The sequence below is a fragment of the Carlito syrichta genome, unplaced genomic scaffold (assembly GCF_000164805.1).
Source record: "Carlito syrichta isolate Samal-C Ts95f unplaced genomic scaffold, Tarsius_syrichta-2.0.1 Scaffold315647, whole genome shotgun sequence".
Classification (NCBI taxonomy): domain Eukaryota; kingdom Metazoa; phylum Chordata; class Mammalia; order Primates; family Tarsiidae; genus Carlito; species Carlito syrichta.
The window spans coordinates 101,994-122,953 of NW_007259743.1; the positions used below are offsets into that span (position 1 = coordinate 101,994).

The following is a 20,960-nucleotide window of genomic DNA, read 5'->3' on the forward strand; positions in this document are numbered from 1 at the left end:
TTGCAAAAACAGTGTTGAGAGGGACATTTATAGCATTAAATGCCTACATCGAAATAATAGAAAGATCACAAATTAGCAATATAGCATCTCATCTCAAGGAAATAAAAAAATAAGAACAAACCTAACCCAAAGTTAGCAGAAGAAAAAAAAATAACAAAGATCAGAGCAGAACTAAATAAAATTCCAGCACTTCCACTACTTGGTATTTACCCAAAGGAAAATATGTTATTATATGAAGACGACACCTACATTGGTATGTTTATTACAGCAAAATTCAGTTACAAAGATTTGGAAACGACTTAAATGCACATTAACTGATCAGTGGACAAAGATAATGTGACACACACACACACACACACTCACGCACATACACTATGTGTCATTTAACATTTGATTTACGCATGAAGTAGATCTAAAAGGGACAAAATAACTTTCTGAGCATTTTACATCATTAAAAGACTAAACATAGAGGACATTTGCCTTCTCAGCAACCTTTTTGAATGCGCTCTCCACCACTTTGTTCCTCATGCAATAGACAACAGGATTCAACATGGGTATGACCATCGTGTAGAACACAGAAGCTATTTTGTCTGTGTCCATGGAATGACTGGAACTTGGTTGTAAGTACATGATGGCAGTCCCATAAAATAAGGACATAGCATTGAGATGAGAGTCACAGGTTGACAAAGGCTTCCTGTTTCCCTTACCTGTGTGCATCTTCAAAACAGTGGTAAATACAGACATATAGGAAGTCATAATAATGAGAATTGCAAAAAAGACATCAAAGCTTGAAATAAGACCAAGGGTCAGCTCACTAGTGTGTCTGTCAGAACAGGTCATAGTCATGACTGCTGGAATATCACAGAAAAAGTGGTGGATCACATTGGATTTATAGAAAGAGAAACAAAATGTCTCTCCAATTTGGATAGAAGCATTTAGAAAACCAATGGCATAAGAGCCTAGAGCCAAATGAGTACACATACTTTTTGTCATGGTGATGGTATAGTGCAGGGGTTTACACACTGCTGCATAGTGGTCATAGGCCATTGAAGCCAAGAGATAACTTTCCACAGTGGCAAACATTGCAAAAAAGAACATCTGAGCAGCACATGCATTGTAGGAGATAACTTTGTCTTCTGAAAGCAACCCAACCAAAACTTTTGGAGTGACTGTTGAGGAGTAACCAAAGTCCACTAGAGAGAGGTTACTGAGGAAAAAGTACATGGGAGTGTGGAGATGAGAGTCCAACAAGATCAATGTGATCATCCTCATGTTCCCAATTGCAGTGATGAGGTAGATAAGGGTGAACATTATGACGAGGGGAAACTGCAGTTCTGTGACACTGGTTAGTCCTAGCAGGATGAACTCACTCACCTTTGTATTGTTTTTCATGGATGCTATTTTAAATTCACAAGATGCTCTGTAGCAAAAAAGGTATAAAGAAACCCAGTGATGAACAAAAGTTGAAATGTGAAATCATTATTTTATTATAGCAATAATTTGTTTTCATATTCTTTAGATCAAAATTATGGGCATTACAACACAAATTAGTGGATAGCTTATCTATAGAGTAATAGACTTTTGCAAAGAAAGGATCTTAATGGATCATCTTTCCAGTTTGTTGATTTTGTGTATGAGAAAGCTAGTAACAGAAAGGGAATGACGAATTGCCCAAGGTCACATACTTAGAATACATCTTTCACCCAAATAATATCATCTTTGAATCTATCTTTGAATCTAACTTCTTATACTCCATAGTTGTTCTGTGCCATACTTCTCTCTCTCTCTCTCTCTACACACACACACACACACACACACACACACACACACACACACACACACACACACACACATTGTAGGAAATAACTTTGTCTTCTGAAAACAACCCAGCCAAAACCTTTGGAGTAACCAAAGTTACTAAATATGTATATTTAGAGAGAGAGAGAGAATTATATGAATATACAACTATGATCTGTTCTGGCAGACACACTAGTGAGCTGATCCTTGTTCTTATTTCAACCTTTAATGTCTTTTTTGCAATTCTCATTATTATGCTATCCTATACGTTTATATTTACCACCATTTTGAAGATGCACACAGGTAAGGGATACCATAAGCCTTTGTCAACCTGTGACTCTCATCTAATTCATATAATTCTTTCATTAATCCTGTTAGCTGATTAATTATTATGCCCATTTATATACAAAGTATCCTGGTAAAAAAGGGTTTGAAAAAGTTATTCAAGATTATACAAGCACTAACAGACACAATCAGGATGGTTCCCAACCTAAATGCCTTTAATGCCTTTATTGTTTTTATTTCATACAACTTACACTTATCATTGTCTTCATTATATCAAGCTTAATATATGGAGTTGCAAAGTAGAGCAATTCACAAATAAATGCATAATAGATGCAGTGGAATAAGTGCAACAATAAAGTCATGTACAACCACAAAGCCAATTCTGCAGAAAAGTATAGCATTGGGTGTAACATTTAAGACTTTGAAAGGAAGTACATTTGCACTGACATTTAAGCTCTGACATTTACTACTTGGGAGACATTGGTTTTAACCTAACTTCTCTGAATCTCATTTTATCCATCAATAAAATAAAGGGTGGTCTTGGGTCCTACCTCACAGGGTTATTTTGAGTGCTAAATGAGATAATGCATGACAAACAGTAAAATGTGGCCATTTAGCACAATCCTGATGAGTGTTAGCTATAATATTGTTATTAGGATGGAATAATGATCTTTATTTTGGTGTAGGGAAGGTAGGTGGCAACACACTAGGGCTCAAGGAATGAGTAGATTTTGAAATCTGGTAGCTTTATTCTGATTGATGTTTTCTCACACACTACATCTGAGATCTTTTTTGTTTCTTCCAGTATTTTTTACTCAAACCTTCTCCCAAGTGAGTGGCTTTGTCAGCCATTCTGCATGAGAACCTAGAAATCTTCAAGTCCTTTTTTATTTAATTTCTTCTTTTCAGACTTCATTGTCACTTGTGTTAAGAGAATTCCCTTTTTATCTCAGGCTTATTCTTCCTGTCATCACTGTCAACACTTAGCTGGATATCAGGAATTGAGGATTGAATGTTCATTGTCTGAGGTGGTGGGGGTTGATTCTAGCCTGCAGATCTGTACATGTGCAAACATAAAACCTAAAATATCACTTAAGGGAGCTGGAAAGGCAAGCCCGCCAAAACCCAAACGTCAGCAGAAGAATCCAGATCACCAAAGTAAAAGCCCAAATATGAGACATAGAAGACAAAAATACCATAGAAAAAAATCAACGAAGCAAAAAACTGTTTCTTTGAAAGGATAAACAAGATTGAGGGATCCCTAGCCAGACTGACGAAGAAAGAGCCCAAATAAACACAATCAGAAACACAAAAGATCAAGTCACAACTAATCTTGAAGAAATACAAATGATTATCAGAGATTGATAGCAATCTGTATGGAAACAAACTTGATAACGTAAATGAAATGGAGGACTTTCTGACATCACACAACCTCCCAAGGTTGAAACAAGAAGAAATTGAGATCCTAAAGAAGGAATTAATACCAATCCTATTCAAAGTATTTCAGGCAATTGAGAAAGATGGAACTCTCCCTAAATCATTTTATGACGCTAACATCACACTGTTACCCAAACTGGGTAAAAACCCAACAAAGAAAGAGAACTGCAGGCCAATATCGCTGATGAAAATAGATGCAAAAATTCTCAACAAGATTCTAGCTAATCAGATTCAACAACATACCTCAAAAATCATCCACCATGACCAAGTAGGCTAAATCTTTTTATTTGAATTCCTTGATAGCCACTATTATCTATCATCTTTCTCCTATTCCCAGCACCTATCACTTGACATGTGTAGAGTTTTGATTATTTGTGTTTGGCAAACAATTACATCATAATATGAGTTATAATTTTAATTTTTGGTATGTTTCTTATGTCCTATAATAACCAAAATTTTCTCATTGGGTCCACCTGCACAATAATCCTGGATAATTTTGCCATCTTAAAGTCTTTAATTTAATCTCTGTGCCCAGTTCTCTCTTTTTGGGGTCCTGCTCCCACCGGGTGTGGGATTTCCTGAAGGAGAGATAAATAGGTGAAAGAAGGAACTTATGACGAAAATAATATACTTGGACACCTGCTTGCAGGCCCAATGCCTGCAGGACAGATGACATTTAATGTTAGTTAACAGAAAGTTTTTATACCATTCATAAAGGGGCAAGACAAAGGAAATTCCTTCACGTACATAGCCTTTAAAAGTTACCACCATCTAGTGGTCTAGAAGCAACAAACAAGCCAAGAACACTATCTGCTTTCAGTCAATAAGTCTTTTTCATAAAACCAAAAATGATAGTTTTGGCCCAAAGTCCCAAATTACAGTCCTTGAAATGTCTCAAGAAAGTTTCCAAGTGCACATTTCTCCATGTAACAGGAGTTTTCTCTCTGGGGCTTCTATGACCTTCAAAACTTGGTAATCGCCTTTCTTGTCCAGGTGTCTTTGTTACTTTTCTCTTATCCTGCAGTGTTTATTTTTAAAGGAAACTCAAAAGAAGCTTTTAGTGATGTTTCCCAGGCCCCAAGGTTGCTCTCTGTAGTTAGTTAATTTATCATAAAAGTATCCAATTAGTATATTATGAATTCAGTGAAAACCCACTCTATAAACATTAACTTAAAATTTTAACTATTGAATTAAGTAAAAACCTTAACGATTAATCTTCATCCTAAATCTGTGAAAACAGTGTTATAAATCACCTACATAACTCCTAGATAAGTGTTAGAATTTATAATGAATTAATAATGAACTTACTATAAACTTGTGCTTCTAAAAAACCTTATGTCTAAACACTAAACTACATAATTCTAAATCAAATAAGGAGTGAATATACTTATATCATTTTTTACTCAAGCAATATCTAGTAACTTATAACCAAGTGACAGAAAGCATTCTTGATGTCCTTCAGAGTTTAGTGGGAAATGGAAAAATGAACCATGACATTTCCAGGTGAGCTGTGAATACTTCACGTAAACATGCCATTTTCTTCTTCCACGACTGCACAGAATTCTTCGGCCATACCAACAGCATAGACGGAAGACAGAAGGGCCTCAGCTGCCCCAACTCGCTTTGTGGCCAGGGGTCCTCAGTGCACCTGGACTTTGTCAATCAGGCGGGCCTCCAAGGCTGGCTCCCAACACACTCTCTCTCTCTTTTTTTAACCGTGTAAAGTTGCATATTCATGGATTTTGAAGATTAGAATATGGATACCTTTTAGGGCCATTATTAAGGCTACCACACTGAGTATGAATACAAAATATTGTAGGTAAATTATCTCTAGAGTTAGAGTTTGTTGAGAATAAGACATCTTCATCATGTGACCACTTCTTATTTACATATATGAATCATTAAGAGAGCAGAAAGAAGTATAACTTGCCAAGTTTACATGTATGGAATAAATTAATCTCTTAAAGCAGATATTCTGATGTCAACAGCAGTTTGACTTTGTGCTTATGATCTAGTTTGTTTCATACATGAGAGATAATAGATGATAGATAAATCAATAGATAGAGATAGATATCAGAGAATGGGGAGAGAATATTTATGCACGTAGACATATAACCTATTTACTTCTAAAAAATGGAGGATTGGAAGATTTTGTGCTTTCCTCATATTCTACATTTAGGAAAAAAACTCATATCCAATTTATTCCAATTTCTGTGCCTCCAATCATGGCAATGTCAGATTTTCTAGATAAGCAAGTAATGAAAAGTGAGATTGTGGGGAAATGATAGAGAAAATGGAGTAAGGACATTGGTAGCTTCATAAGAATCCTTCTGGAGTCTACTGAAGTGACGTTGTACCCGGTTTTAGTGACTATCCCTTCAATGACAATCCAACATGTAGTAAACCAGATGAATGTGCCACCAACTCTATCAGAGCATCATCTATCCTAGGTTTTTTTGCTATCATCTTAAGGGAAGCAGTATGGCATCTCATAAACATCACTGTACTCTCTGGAGATTAAATGTCTTTACATTTGAATATTAAACCCATGTCTATGTTTTAGAAAATGTGTCCAAACAAGCAGATCTATTCTCAAAAGTTCACATGAGAGGAGATGTTAATGCCACACTGCTTCTGCATCATTACATCTTTCATTGAAAGTGTAGATCAAATATAGAAACTTACCTTGCTTTTAGAAAAGAAGAAAGAGGCAATTCTGAATTGTGAGTCTGAAATCAGAATTGTGTCCTTGGAAGAACGCATAAGTAATGTTGGGAATACTTTTTTCATATTCTTGTCAAAGAAGGTTCAAAGTTCCTAAAGCATAAAAAGATGGATAAAGAATCATTAACACGGAGCTTGAAAGCTTGGGTTCAGGTTTTGCATGTACTGTGGATTTTTCTGTGTACTTGGAAGAGTTACTAACCTGCTGAGCTCAGTTTCCATATTTGTGAAACACACATAAGGTGATCTCTCCCACAACTTAACAGCCTTCTGTCTGTATAGAGAAAATGAAGGTAAGTCTATTTAGAACTTAGTAAGTCATTATCCCTTCAGCATGAACCAATATAATTTTTCTATCATGGGCTATTCTTTCTGCTTTTGGTTGAAGACTCACTGAAGATACTCCATTTGGGAAAAGGCCAGAGTGTCCACTAAGAGTACAAAGATTTATCTGGATAAATGGAGACCAAAGTGGCTTTGTTAAGACTCTTGTCCTTTTTAAATAATGTCATGTGGAGCCTCATGAATATGATTTCAAAGTCTAATGAATGAGAGCCAGAAGACAATTCTACAAGTATGGAACTCTCTGGGGAATAGGGTCCCTGTGAAGGCAGTAGCTTCCCCTTATCACACTTATCTAGGGATGAGACAATTAAACTGCACGCAGGGGTAGAGCTTGTTACGTTGAATATATTCATTTGTGGTAATTTCTGTCATTCCTTTTTTCTTCCCCAATTTTATTAAGTTGCCATTATGTACATAAATGGGGTTTTAACCAATTAATATATATAATATCATTGAAATTTGTAATATATTCTAAATATATATATTTTTTCTGTCTTTTAAAATTTATTTCACACTGCTTTCCATTTAAATACCTGTTATAACTAACTGATAGGCCACTGAATTTGTTAGGAGAGTGATAAATTTAATCCCTTTTTTCTTGTGTTTACAATCAGCTGACAAATATAACATAGGTGTCAAAAAGAGGAAGATGAAAATGTTCCTTAGTGCTGATAAGTCAATTCGAAGATTTCATTCAGCTACACAACCAGATGGGCTTTTTTTCTGCCCTGAATTAGCCTTCTTTAGTAGATACTGTTAGAGCTCCACCCACTCTTTCTTGGCACATATTGTTCATATGCAGGTCAATGCCTATTCTGAAATAAAGAAAGAGGAATCTGCATCTCATAGTTGTAGGGCATAGAATTTGCTGTCGAAACATGCTCAGCCCCTGTGTGGAACATTTGATTTCTCCGATGTCAATAATCAATAAATGACCTTTAGAAGTAGAGTGGTAGCCGGGCTCAGTGGCTCAGCCTGTAATCCCGCGCCTTTGGGAGGCTGAGGTGAGTGAATTGCCTGAGCCCACGGGTTCGAGACCCACCTGGGCAGGCGAGACCTCATCTCTACAATAAAATCAAAAAATTAGCCGGGCGTGGTAGCGCGCGCCTGTAGTTCTGGCTACTCGGAAGGCTGAGGCGGAAGGATTGCCGGAGCCCAGCAAGTCGAGGCTGCAGTGGCCGGGAGCGGCCCCTGCACTCCAGGCTGGGCGAAAGAGTGAGACTCCAACTCAAAAAAAAAAGTAGAGTGGGAAGTACCCAGTTCCTCCTGTTTCAGGGGGCATAACTTAGAAGACTGTCTTATACATCTCCCGGTGGTCCTGCTAGGCGAAACCCCAGCTTTCTGTCGACATAACCGACTCCCTGAAGAAACCCTGCAGTGGCCTCCTTTCCTTCTCTGACTCACCCTCCCACTACCTCATCAGTGCTTTCTGCTGTTAACTCCCAAGGTAACCCAAGATTATAGGGAATCCTGGGATCCTCTCCTAGTTTGCTTACCACACGAATAAAGCTGGAAAATAGACAGAAGGCACTCCTGCTGCAGATGAGCAGGACCAAAAGAGAAGCAAAAGAACTAAGCATGCTGAGTTCCTTCTTCAAATTTCCTCAAACAGGTCAATTGTATCTCTTCCCTCTACTGAAACATTTTCACTGCACCTCTGGATATTAAACTAGTGTTCCATTTTTGTATGTCAGATAATGTCTTTATTTTGCAATCAAACTTAATTGGCAGTTTGCCTAGATATAAAAATCTGGATTTATAATTTACTTTCTCTCAGTTTTGTTCAGATATGTATTCACAATCTGCTGATTTAGTTTTCCTTTCCAATGAAAAGACTGATGTCAGGCTAGTTATCATTACTTTGTATCTTTCTCTCGGTCATCTAAGTGTTTTTGTTTTTCACTTTCCTAAAATTATGATTCAGTATAGAATTTTGGACTTGTATTTGCCCCCAAATTAGTAGGGTTCCTTAATATGACTTAAATTTCTTCAGTTTGGCAAAATCTTACCCATTTTCTGTTCTTTCTATTCATTCCATGTGGAGTTTACACAAGAACATATTTGATTCTCCATGTGTCCTACCTGACTTTTAAATTGTCTTTAAAGTGTATTTTCCCTCTCTTTACTCTCTCTCTCTCTCTTTTTTTAAAGCAGGATTTATTGAGAGGACAGAAAAGCTCCCACAGCAGGAGGGGATCTGAAGGGGTTGTCCCATCTCTCTCTCTCTCTCTGTCTCTTTTTAAGTTGGAATCTCACTCTGTCGCCCAGACTGGAGTGCAGTGGCACGCTCATGGCCACCGCAGGCTCGACCTGCAGGGCTTCGGTGATCCTTCCGCCTCAGCCTTCCAAGTAGCCGGAGCTACAGCGCGCTCCACCACACCTGGCTAATTTTTTGATTTTATTGTAGAGACGAGGTCTCGCCAAGTTAACCCGGGCAGTTCTCTAACCCGCGGACTCAGGCAATCCATTTAGCTCGGTTTCTCAAAGTGCTGGGATTACAGGCTGAGCCACCGAGCCCAGTCCAACTCTTTACTCTCTAAGCTGTATTTGAATATTTTAAAGTTCTGATTAGTATATGTTAATTCTAAATTCAGTGTTGTCTGGTAATATTTATGTTATCCATCAAAGAATTTTATAAAATTGTTGATATGTAGTTTATCTTTATGATTTTTGTTGACTTCCTTTTTATATTTTGTTTTATACTGTTGATTAAAAGCTACTTTTTATTATTGGTTTACTTTTTTATTGCAATATTTATTTCATTGTAATATATTTTTATTGTTAAATAATTATTGTATGTATTTCTGGAGTGCATGCGATATTTTGATACATGCATAAAATGTGTAATGATCAAATCTGCATAATTGGAATATCCCTCACCTTAGACAATTATAACTTCTTTGTTTTGGAAATATTCCAGATTTTCTCTTTTGGCTATTTTGGAATATACAATAAATTATTGCAAACTATACTCACCCTATTGTGCTATGGAACACTAGAACTTATTTCTTCTATCTAACTGTAGTTTTGCATCTATTTACCAAGCTGTTTTTATCTCCTCCTCCCCCTTACACTTCTTTTTTTTTTTGAGTTGGAATCTCACTCTGTCACCGAGGCTGGAGTGCAGTGGCCGCTCCCAGCCACTGCAGCCTCGACCTGCTGGGCTCTGGTGATCCTTCTGCCTCAGCCTTCCAGTAGCTGGAACTACAGGCGTGCACTACCATGCCCGGCTAATTTTTTGATTTATTGTAGAGATGAGGTCTCACCAAGTTGTCCAGGCGGGTCTCGAGCCCGCGGGCTCAGGCAATCCACTCACCTCGGCCTCCCAAAGCACGGGATTACAGGCTGAGCCACCGAGCCTGGCTCCCCTTACACTTATTAGTCTCCAAAAACCATCAATCTACTCTGTAGCTCCATAAGATTTTTCTTTCAGCTTCCACATATGAGTGAGAACATGTGATATTTGTCTTTCTGTGTCTGGCTTATCTTACTTAACATAATGTTATTCAGTTCTATTCATGCTTCTGCAAATAGCAGGATTTAATTCTTTTTATTGCTGAACAATATTTCCTTGTGTATACACATACCATATTTTCTTCTTTCATTTATTAATTAAAGGACATTTAGGTTGATTCCATATCTCAGCTATTGTGAATAGTGCTGCAATAAACATGGGAGTACATATATATAATCTCTTTGACATACAGATTTCCTTTCTTTCGGATATATATCTAGCAGTGAGATAGCTAGATCACACGACAGTTCTATTTTTAGGTTTTTTTAGGAAACTCCAAACTGTTTAGTAGCTGCACAAATTTATATTAACATCAGCAGTGTCTGATTTAAAAAGGGCAAGTAGCACCATTCACAATAGCAAAAACATGGAACCAACTGTGCTGCCCATCGAAACTGGACTGGATAAAAAAGTGGTATAGATACACAGTAAATATTATACAGCCACAAAGAAGGACTATGGACTTTGCAGCAACTTGGCTGGATTTAGAGACGATCATACTCAGTGTTCTATCACAGAAACAAAGGACAAAGCATCATATGTTCTCACTCATAAGTGGACCCTGAACAATTATCATAATACTATAAGAAAGGGATTGGTAGTGGTGGGAACCAGCCAGGGGAGGGTGGGTGAGGTTGGCAGTTGAGGGAAACTGCAAGGGGAGGGGGGAAGGGTGGGATTGGCAATTGAGGGAAACTGCCAGGGAAAGGGAGGTGGGATTAGCAGTTGAGGGAAACTGCCAGGGGAGGGGAGCACACCTCATCAACAAGGGTACCTGCATAATGAACATTTGTATACCTAACCCTGAATTGTACCCCACTTCTTTAAAAATAAAAATTTTTAAAAAATGAGCAAGTCATCTGAAGAGACATTTCTCAAAACAAGACATACAAATGACAAAATGTATATTTTGAAAAATTTCAGCATCACTAATCATCAGGGAAATGCAAATCAAGTCCACAATGGGACATTATCTCACATAAATTACTGTTGTTATTAGTATATATTTTTTATTTGTTGCCTGGGCTGGAGTGCAGTGGCACATTCATAGCCACTGCAGCTTTGACTTACTGGGCTCAGGCAATCTTTTTGCCTCAGTCTTCCAAGTAGCTGGAACCACAAGCATGTGCTACCACGCCCAGTTAATTTTTTGATTATTTTATAGAGACGAAGTTTCACCGTGTTGCCCAGCCTGAACTCAAACCCTGGGGTCTCACTTCAGCCTCCTAAAGTGGAGAGATTACAGGCATGAGCCACTACTCCCAGCTAAATGGTGATTATTAAAACTCAAAAAATAACAGATGCTGGTGAGGATGCAGAAAAGGGGAATAATTACTTATTTTTATTTCCCTTATTTCCAGCTATTAAATAGAATTAGAAATTATGCAGAATGGTATAAAGTCTGTAATCTTTACTATCAGTGTGATTAATTTCATGTATCAACCTGACTGAGCTAAGGAACAGTCAGATAGCTGTTATATATGGGCATGTTTGTGAGGTTGTTTCCAGAAAAAAATCAGCATTTGAATTAGTAAACTGAGTGAGGAAGATCACCCTCACTAATGCAGATGGCCATCATCCAATCTGTTAGGACCCAGAAAAGAACCAAAACGCAGAGGAAGGATAAATTTAAATTTGTTCTACCTGAGCTGGGATATTCATATTTTCCTGCCGTGGGACATTGGTACACCTTGTCTTTAGGTCTTCAGACTTGAACTGGGACTTATATCATTGACACTCCTGGTTTTCAGGCCTTTCGGTTTGGAATGTTCCAAGGCATCCAATTTAAATGGCAGATCTTGGGACTTCTCAGTCTCCATGAATTAATTAAGAGATTAATGAATCTCTTTTAATATCTCTCTCTCTCTCTCTCTCTATTATCATCTTTCATTGGTTCTGTTTCTCTGAAGAATTCTGACTAACATACCATTCTTCTAAAACTTTTGGGTAAAGTTAAGTTTCCTCTATATCACTTTTATCATCTTTATAGAGTACTGAAAGTTTCCTTCATTTAAAGAAGTTGAATGTACAGAATTAAAACATGGAGAATGGTTAGAGCAATGTCTGTATCACAACACTCGTTAATTTTTGCTACTACTATTATTACTATTGATACTACTAGTATTATAATTTCTGCTGATACCATTTTAGCAGAGGTAACAAGGACAGTCTCTAATGTAGGTTTATCAGGATATAAACTCATAAGTTGAGGGGCATCTGTATATTGGCAAAAGGATAAAATGATAAATAGTATAAAAAATTATACTATTGTAACAGTACTTGGTAAAACATATGACACAATAAAAAAAATTTAAGAATTGAACATGGAAATGAAAACGAGAGAAAGAAGAGAGAAAGAAAAAGAGAGAGGTGGGATAATTAAGATAAGAGATTAATGAAAAAAGTGTCAGCTTATAGATATGATGTTACCATTTAGAAGACGCAGGAGAGCATTTACACCAGGTATATTGCAAGGACACGTTTATCCAGTGACTTCCCTGGATTGTACAGGGAAGTATAACTGACTAGCAACTTGGATGTGACCTTGAGCACATTCCCGCTATTCTTTGAATCCCAGCTTCATGCTCTGTGAAAATTTAGCTCATACAACATGTCCAAACTCTTTTATTTACACTCTTTGGTATAAAGTGACCCCCGAATGGTAGTTTTTGATCCAGGAATTCAAAGATGTAAGGGCATGGATAAGATTTTACTATAAAACAGAGGACCAGTTATAATGCTATTTTTGGTAATAGCCAGATGGTTATAGGCCTGCCATGGCTTGATCTTCCTGAGTCACAAGGAGAAAAATCCTCTCTATCTGCTTCATGGGCTGCTATTCTTCTGTGAAAAAACAACATGAAAGTTCTTTTAGAAATGTTAAATACACTAATATATGAAAATCAAGTAATCTGAGCCTTTTCTTTCCATGTTCTATCTTATTCTTCGTGGTTTCTGTTCCAGATTTCTTTTTTTTTTTTTGAGTGGAAGTCTCACTCTGTCACCCAGACTGGAGTGCAGTGGCTGCTCCCGGCCACCGCAGCCTCAACCTGCTGGACTCCGGCGATCCTTCTGCCTCAGCCTTCCAAGTAGCCGGAATTACAGTCATGCACTACCATGCTCAGCTGATTTTGTGATTTTATTGTAGAGATGAGGTCTCGCTGCCCAGGCAGGTCTCAAATCCGCAGGCTCAGGCAATCCACTCACCTCAGCCTCCCAAAGGCGCGGGATTACAGGCTGAGCCACCGAGCCCGGCTTGTTCCAGATTTCTATTTGCTTACTTTCTATAATTTCTATTTATTTATTGATATTCACTATAATTTGAAACATCATTCTTCTAGGTTCCTTTAGTTTCTTGTCCAAGATTTCATTGAACTCTTTGAGCACATTTAAGATATGTGTCTTAAAAGTGCAGAAAAAAATAGACTACTGATGAATATAAAATTTTAAACCTAAATTAGTATAAAGAAAATCTATGGTCATGAATTGGAAGATTTTTAGTTGACTGTCCTGAAGATTCCATGCAATCACAATTGCAACCCAAGTAAACTTTTTGTAAATATTGACACACAGATCCTAAACTGACAAGGAAGAGCAAAATCAGTAAATAGAGATGATAACATAAAAAAGAAGAACAAAGTAGGAGCATGCACATTACCTCATTTCATGACTTACTGTAGCTTATAGTAATCAGCACCATGGAGTATAGACAAAACAGACACAATAATCAATGAAACAGATTATAAATCCAAAAATTGTTCCATAGTATACAATCATTTTTGCATAGAACCAATGCACATCCTTCATATACTTCAAATCTTCTCTACACTACTTATAATACCTAATGCAATGTAAATGCTATGTAAATAGTTATCATGTTGTATATTTAAATATGTACTACTCTTCATGGATGTATTTCACTTTTTACAAATAAAATACGTATTCATGGTTGGTTGACTCCATGGATGTGTAACATGGAGATTCGGAGAGCTGACTGTATTTTTATTTAAAATTAAATCACTTTTATTCTCAAATTAAGACTCTAAAAACATTTATTCAATTAAATAAATAATGCTGTACATAAATTAATATTTTAATATCCCAATTAATTATTTGAATAAATTTTATCAAACATTATCCACATTCCATTTACCTAGTAAATTTTACACTCCTATATGTATCTGCCCATATGAGGCACATGTATAAATATGTTCATGGGTTCATTTATACTCCTGTTTCACATGTATGTTTATACTGGTGTGTGGTAGAAGAACTGAATGTAGAATGAGTGAATGAATCAAACATTTTCTATAAAGTTTTTGACAAGTAGAACCCCAAATATCTTATAATTCTCCTTAGCATTCTCACTTAGGTATTATTACAATGGACACAATATTTATTTTTTTCTACAGAACAGACATTTGAAGAGGTAAGGATATCATTTCAGGAACCTAATCTCCAAGTAATTTCAGACAAGGAGAATATCTCAGAAGAATGAAACTTTGCTATTATGGGTTCCACAATGTTAAACTCACAATCTCACAATTTTGCCTTCTCAACAACTCTCTGCAATGCACTCTTTACCTCCTTGTTCCTCAGGCTGTAGACCATAGGGTACAGCATGGAGCTGACCATAGTGTAGAACACAGATGCCATTTTGTCTGTGTCCATGGAATGACTGGAGCTGGGCTGTAAGTACATGAAGATAATAGTCCCATAGAAGATGGAAACTGCAGTGAGGTGGGAAGCACAGGTGGATACAGTCTTCTGAAGTCCTGAAGCTGAGTGTATCTTCAAGATGGTGACAATAATGAATATGTAGGATACCAAGATAACTGAGAGAACAAAGAATATATTGAAATTCACAACATAAACAAGAACCAGCTCACTAACATGTCTATCAGAACAAGAGAGAACCATGACTGCTGGAACATCACAGAAAAAGTGATGGACAAGATTGGACATACAGAAAGAGAGACTAAATATTCCCCCAATGTGGATCGAGGCATTCAGGAAACCACCAACATAGCAGCTTATGACCAGACATGCACACACACTTGTTCTCATGGTGGTGGTGTAATGCAGGGGTTTACACACAGCTGCATAGCGGTCATAGGCCATTGAGGCCAAGAGGAAATTCTCCATAGTGGTAAAAGCTGCAAAAAAGAACATCTGAGCAGCACATGCATTGTGGGAGATGATCTTGTCTCCTGTAAGGAGCCCATCCATGACCGTGGGAGTGACAGCTGAAGAGTAACACAAGTCCACCAGAGACAGGTTACTGAGGAAAAAGTACATAGGAGAGTGGAGACGAGAGTCCCAGAGGATCAAAATGATCATCCCCAGGTTTCCAACCACATTGATGAGGTATATGAGAGTGACTGTGATAAAGAGGGGGATCTGCAGCTCTGAGACAGTGGTTAGTCCTAAGAGGATGAAATGTATCAGTTCTGTATGGTTCTCCATCAGTGTTATTTAGGAATGAGAAGATCACCTAATGAGAAATAAAGAAAAAGAGTGTTAATCGATATGTGGAATAGATATTACAATGAAATTGGAATGTTTATAGACCATATATTATATTTCATCATTGCAATAGTACATAATTCAAAATTCTGCCAATTCCAACATCTTAATCTTATATTTTAGTGCATTAAATACCTATAGAGTTACAAATTGCTGAATTGGAAAGATGTTCATGGATGATCTCATCAGTTCTTACATTTTTATAATTGTTAAGTATTATTTGGAAAATTTTGCAAATTTTTCAACATGATATGTCTGGAAATACATATATTTCAGTCTATCAGTTCTGTTATTTTTATCTATGTTGTCTACCTGACAAGATTGCTCTGGAGACTTTGCATATGCATTCAGAATCCTCTCAACAATATTATGAGTTCAGTTAGTTGTTATTTTTATTTCAATAGAGAGGCACAAGACATGAGGTGATTTATTTATGTTTACACAAGAGTTAAGAGCAAGTCAAGTTTTGGGCCCAAGCAGAGTGGTTCCCAAGTACAACATTCTTAATTGTTTATAAATCAAATTGTTTTTAATGAGATTTGCAGTCACTTATTTTCTCTCTTGGTTCAAACTCAGTGTTTGGAGTTTCACAGTGAATTAACTGAGAGCTATATGAACATTAAGTGTCTTGGACAACTGGGGCAGTAGGGGAATGTGCAACCAGCAAAGGCAATTCTGTGGGGAAAACACAGCATCACATACAGAGCTTGGTCTCTGGGAAGAGCTGCATATATACCATTTACCACTGGTCCCTGCCTAACTCCCCTGAACCTTATTTTCTCCATCTGCAAAATGAAGATACTAATAATATCTAACTCAAAGTAATATTGTGATATTTAAATGTGAAAATGCACAAAAATGCTTAAATATCGAGTGGTTAGCAAAGCTAAAAAGTGCTAGCTATAATATTATTATCAGGATGGGGTGATGGACCCTTTGGGGGGATCCAAAAAACCCAGGAATTATTTTGTTGAGGGTGGGTACCTTGTAGTACAGGCTTCCTCCAATAGGGAAGTGTTCTACGAAACCATTGGCATCAGTGTCCCAGGTAGCATGATTGTGAAAGGCTGGTTCTGGCTTCAGAGAATTTTTTTTTTTTTTTTGAGATTCTTTCAACTCGTTTGCCAATTTCATGATGGTTAATTTGCATGAATCATATTCCCACACCTTGATGAATGTTCAGCAGTTGCTGACCAAAAACTGGCGTGACTCTCATGCCCCACATTTTCTATTCACTGGATCACCTCTCAGTGCCTTTTTTTGTTTACCAATGTGAAAAAAGGACTCAAAAGGAAACGTTTGACAATGTGGCAGAAACACTAAAAGGCAACAAAAGTGATAAGTTCCAAAACTGTTTGGAGTAGTGGAAAAAGTGTCTCTATAGGTGTATTGTATCAAATACAGAGTACATTGAGTGTGACTGAAGTTTAAATATGTAAGAATAAATAAACATTTTTAGTTTTATAAATAAATTCTGTGAGAGTTTTGGTCCTCCTCTGCATGTACGTTTAGGAAAATTATAATTATTTTACCATAAAGGCAAATGAGAATTTATAGTTATGTGATGCTCTACAATTTTACACAGCTAATAGGAGGAAGAGTCAAGATTTAAATCCAGTGTAAAATCAGAAGTCTGTACTTTTGGACATACCACTGTCAATATGTATAGATGAGCTAGAAATAATAAGGATGAAATTATGGGGAAAGTATTCAAAAGAAGTTTGGATCTCGCAAGAACATGGAACCAACCATGCTGCCCATCAAAAGAGGACTGGATAAAAAAAAGTGGTACATAGACACAATGGAATATTATGCAGCCATAAAGAAGAACAAAATCATGAACTTCACAACAACCTGGATGGAATTAGAGTCTATAATACTGAGTGCTCTTTCACAGAAACGAAGAACTGTGTATGACATATTCCCACTCATAAGTAGACCCTGAACAACCACCACAATACTATAAGAAAGGATTGACAGTAGCGGGATACTGCAGGGGGATGGAGTGTGGGGGGGTGGGATTGACAGTAGTGGAAATCTGCCTGGGGAAAGGGGGCACACCTCATCAACAAGGGTATCTGCACAGTGAAAATTTGTATACCTAGCCCTGAAATGTACCCCACAATTTTAAAATAAAAAAATTTTAAAGTTAAAAAAAGAAGATATATTTGTCAAGTAACTTGACCAGATTTACAGATAAGTGTAACTGATTCAAACTTAGATGGATGTGGCTTTAAAGCCACTACTACCGTTCCTTACATCCTAGTTTCATGTCCTGCAAAAACCTAGCTCATATAATGAGCTTATTTCACAGAGATCTAAAAATAAAATTAAAGCAATGGTAAAACCCTGCTAAGACAATGCCTGATACAAGAAATGAATTCAGTGTTAGTCCTCTCCCAATCCTTCTCATTCTCCTCATAGGTGGCTTTTTGCACATATGCAAAGCATTGGAACTTGCAATTATTTTATAATAAATATGTTCTATCACGTGCCCAGAACTGAAAAATAAAACTTGCCTAGCTCTAACACAAAAGGCACAGCTTGACTCTTTTTTATCTAATTAAATTGATTAATTAGATAAAAAAGTCTTAACTTTGTATCAGTTCCTGTGTTAACAATGGTCATCATAAACTGAATAACATGGTAACTTATTTTGGGGGTAGAGACAGCAAACTGAAAGTTATCAACCAAATAATTATAGTGCTGTAATTAAAATTTTATGAAGTGTTATTAAGTTACCTTGAAAGTGCTCACAATATGCCAGAGCACTTTACATGAATTTTCTTTCTTCTGTGATTTGCCATATTTAGAACAAGCAAGTAAAATGTGCATCTAATTAAAGTTATTTTTGAAAGAAAACATAATTTCAGTCTGACAACTGATATACTGAGTGGCCAGTGCATTGTTGGCTCTCTTATATACACTGCTAGGTATGAAGAGACACAGAATGGTTCTTCTTGAATTGGGAATTCAGAGGTGTAAAAGTGTGGATAGACTTGTACTATAAAGCACAAGATCAATCTTAGCTCTATTCATAAACAGCTGGGCATAGACCTGCCAACACTAGATTTTTTTTTGTAATGCACAAAATGAAATACTTTCTTCCTTACTGGTTGCTCTCCCACTCTTACGTGACAATGAAAATGAAAGTTTTGCTAGTATAAAATATACTACTCTTTTAAAATCAGATAATCTGCCAGGCTCGGTGACTCAGCCTGTAATCCTGCGCTTTGGGAGGCTGAGGTGAGTGGATTGCCTGAGCCCGCGGGTTCGAGACCCACCTGGGCAACTTGGCAAGACCGCATCTCTACAATAAATCAAAAAATTAGCCGGGCATGGTAGCACGCACCTGTAGTTCCAGCTACTTTGAAGGCTGAGGAGGAAGGATCGCTGGAGCCCAGCAGGTCGAGGCTGCGGTGGCCGGGAGCGGCCACTGCACTCCAGTCTGAGCGACAGAGTGAGACTCCAACTCAAAAAAAAAAAAAAAAAGAATAAAGTTGAAGCACGTACATTACTGGTTTTATGCATTACCATCACATATAGTAATCAAAACAGTATGGGTGAAGGAAAGATAGACAAATAAATGGAATGGGTGACAGGATGCAGAAGTTGACCCATGTGTAGATAATAATCTGAATTTTGTGAAAGATGGAAAGGCAGATCAATGGAGAAAATATGTTAAGTTTGGAATATTTCCTCTCCAACCCTGTTGAAATTGATTTGCCATTGTGATGGTATTGGCAGATGGGACCTGTACATATATACAATGGAAGATTATGCAGCCATAAAGAAGGGCAATATTAAAAACTTTACAACAACTTGGATGGACTTAGAGTCTATAATACCGAGTGAACTATTACAGAACCAAAGAACTGTGTGTCATGTTCTCACTTATAAGTGAACCTTGAACGATTTTTGTAATACTGTAAAAATGGATTGGCAGTAGTGGGAATCTGCCAGGAGAGGGGGACATACCTCATCAACAAGGGTACCTGCATAATGAACATTTGTATAACTAACCCTGAATTGCACCCCACATCTTTAAAATAAAAAATTTAAAAAGAATGTAGATTAGAAAGTAAGAAATAAAAACTAACATTAAAACTAACATTAACAAAAAAAAGATGTTTGGGTCATGAGGTTTCCACCCTCGTGAATGAATTAATGCCATTATTAAATGAATGCATTTATTAACGCAGAAGTAGGTTTGCTCCCTCTTGCTCTCTCTCTCATCCTCTCTTTGCCCTCCCACCACGGAATGATGTAGAAACAAAGGTCTCATCCATTGCCAGCCACTGGACTGTGAGTTTTCCAGCCTCTAGAACAGTGAACCAATACATTTCTGTTCCTTATAAATTACCCGGTCTGTGGGCCAGGAGCAGTGGCTTACACCTGTAATCCCAGCACTTTGGGAGGCAGAGACGAGAGGACTGCCTGAGACCAGGGGTTCGACCAGCCTGGGCAACTTGACAAGACATCATCTCTAAAACAGATTTGAAAAAAATAGCCAGGCGAAGTGCAACTACTTGGAAGGATCGCCTGAGCCCAGCAGGTCCAGGCTGTGGCAGCCATGAGCGTGCCCTGCACTGCATTCTGGGCAACAGAGTGAGACTCCAACTCAAAAACAAACAAACAATAACTCAGTCTGTGGCATTCTGTTAAATGACACAAATGAAGAAATACAAAATGCCACAACAGTTGTTGTGCATATAAAAAAATTAAATGTAAACTGAAACCATATGTTCCTAGAAACTTCCATGCAAATATTTATAAAAACACTTTATTGAAAATGAAAATTAAACGTTTAGGCAGACTTTGACTAAGTATTAAAACTGTATTACAAATGTGTGACTTATCCACACTGAAGGGAGATATAGAAAAAAAAGTTGAACTAAGTAATGCTGGAAAATAGTGTGTGACTAAAAAGTCTGTCACAAATAAAAGGAAATATACCGACATATAATATTGTTGTTCTAAAGGGCACAGATGAACAATTATGGAACTGCTTTACTTTTGTGTGGAGTCAAATAAGGAAATCTATGAATTGGGGTTGTTCAGTGCCAAGTTTCTAACTGTCAGAGAGGAAAGTTATCAATAAGAAAAGGGGTGGACTCAATAAACTGGATTAGAGCCAGAAATATCAGTATGAAGTAATATTTTGCTTAATATCAATATGATTGCTAGACACTGGAATACATATTGTTTTGTGTAACATGTATGTATCTCATATATACTAGTTCTGTCTCTAAGAGAACCTGGGCAATAAGTTGGTTGCTTGTTTTTCCATCCCAGCAGAGAGTACTGAAGCTCTAGCTTGAGAGGCTCTCAG

At 37.2% G+C, this 20,960-nt stretch overlaps 2 protein-coding genes across 2 annotated transcripts; both read right to left on the minus strand.

Annotated features, from left to right (window-relative positions):
* Positions 1-459: 459 nt before the first annotated feature.
* Positions 460-1,392, minus strand: LOC103275717 (olfactory receptor 5B17-like). The gene has a single exon (XM_008073113.1). The coding sequence runs from the start codon at positions 1,390-1,392 to the stop codon at positions 460-462; it is 933 nt and encodes a 310-aa protein (XP_008071304.1).
* Positions 1,393-14,641: 13,249 nt separating this feature from the next.
* LOC103275718 (olfactory receptor 5B3-like) lies at positions 14,642-15,571 on the minus strand. Its single transcript, XM_008073114.2, has one exon. It carries the CDS (start codon positions 15,566-15,568, stop codon positions 14,642-14,644), a length of 927 nt encoding a protein of 308 aa, XP_008071305.1. The 5' UTR covers positions 15,569-15,571.
* Positions 15,572-20,960: the final 5,389 nt, after the last annotated feature.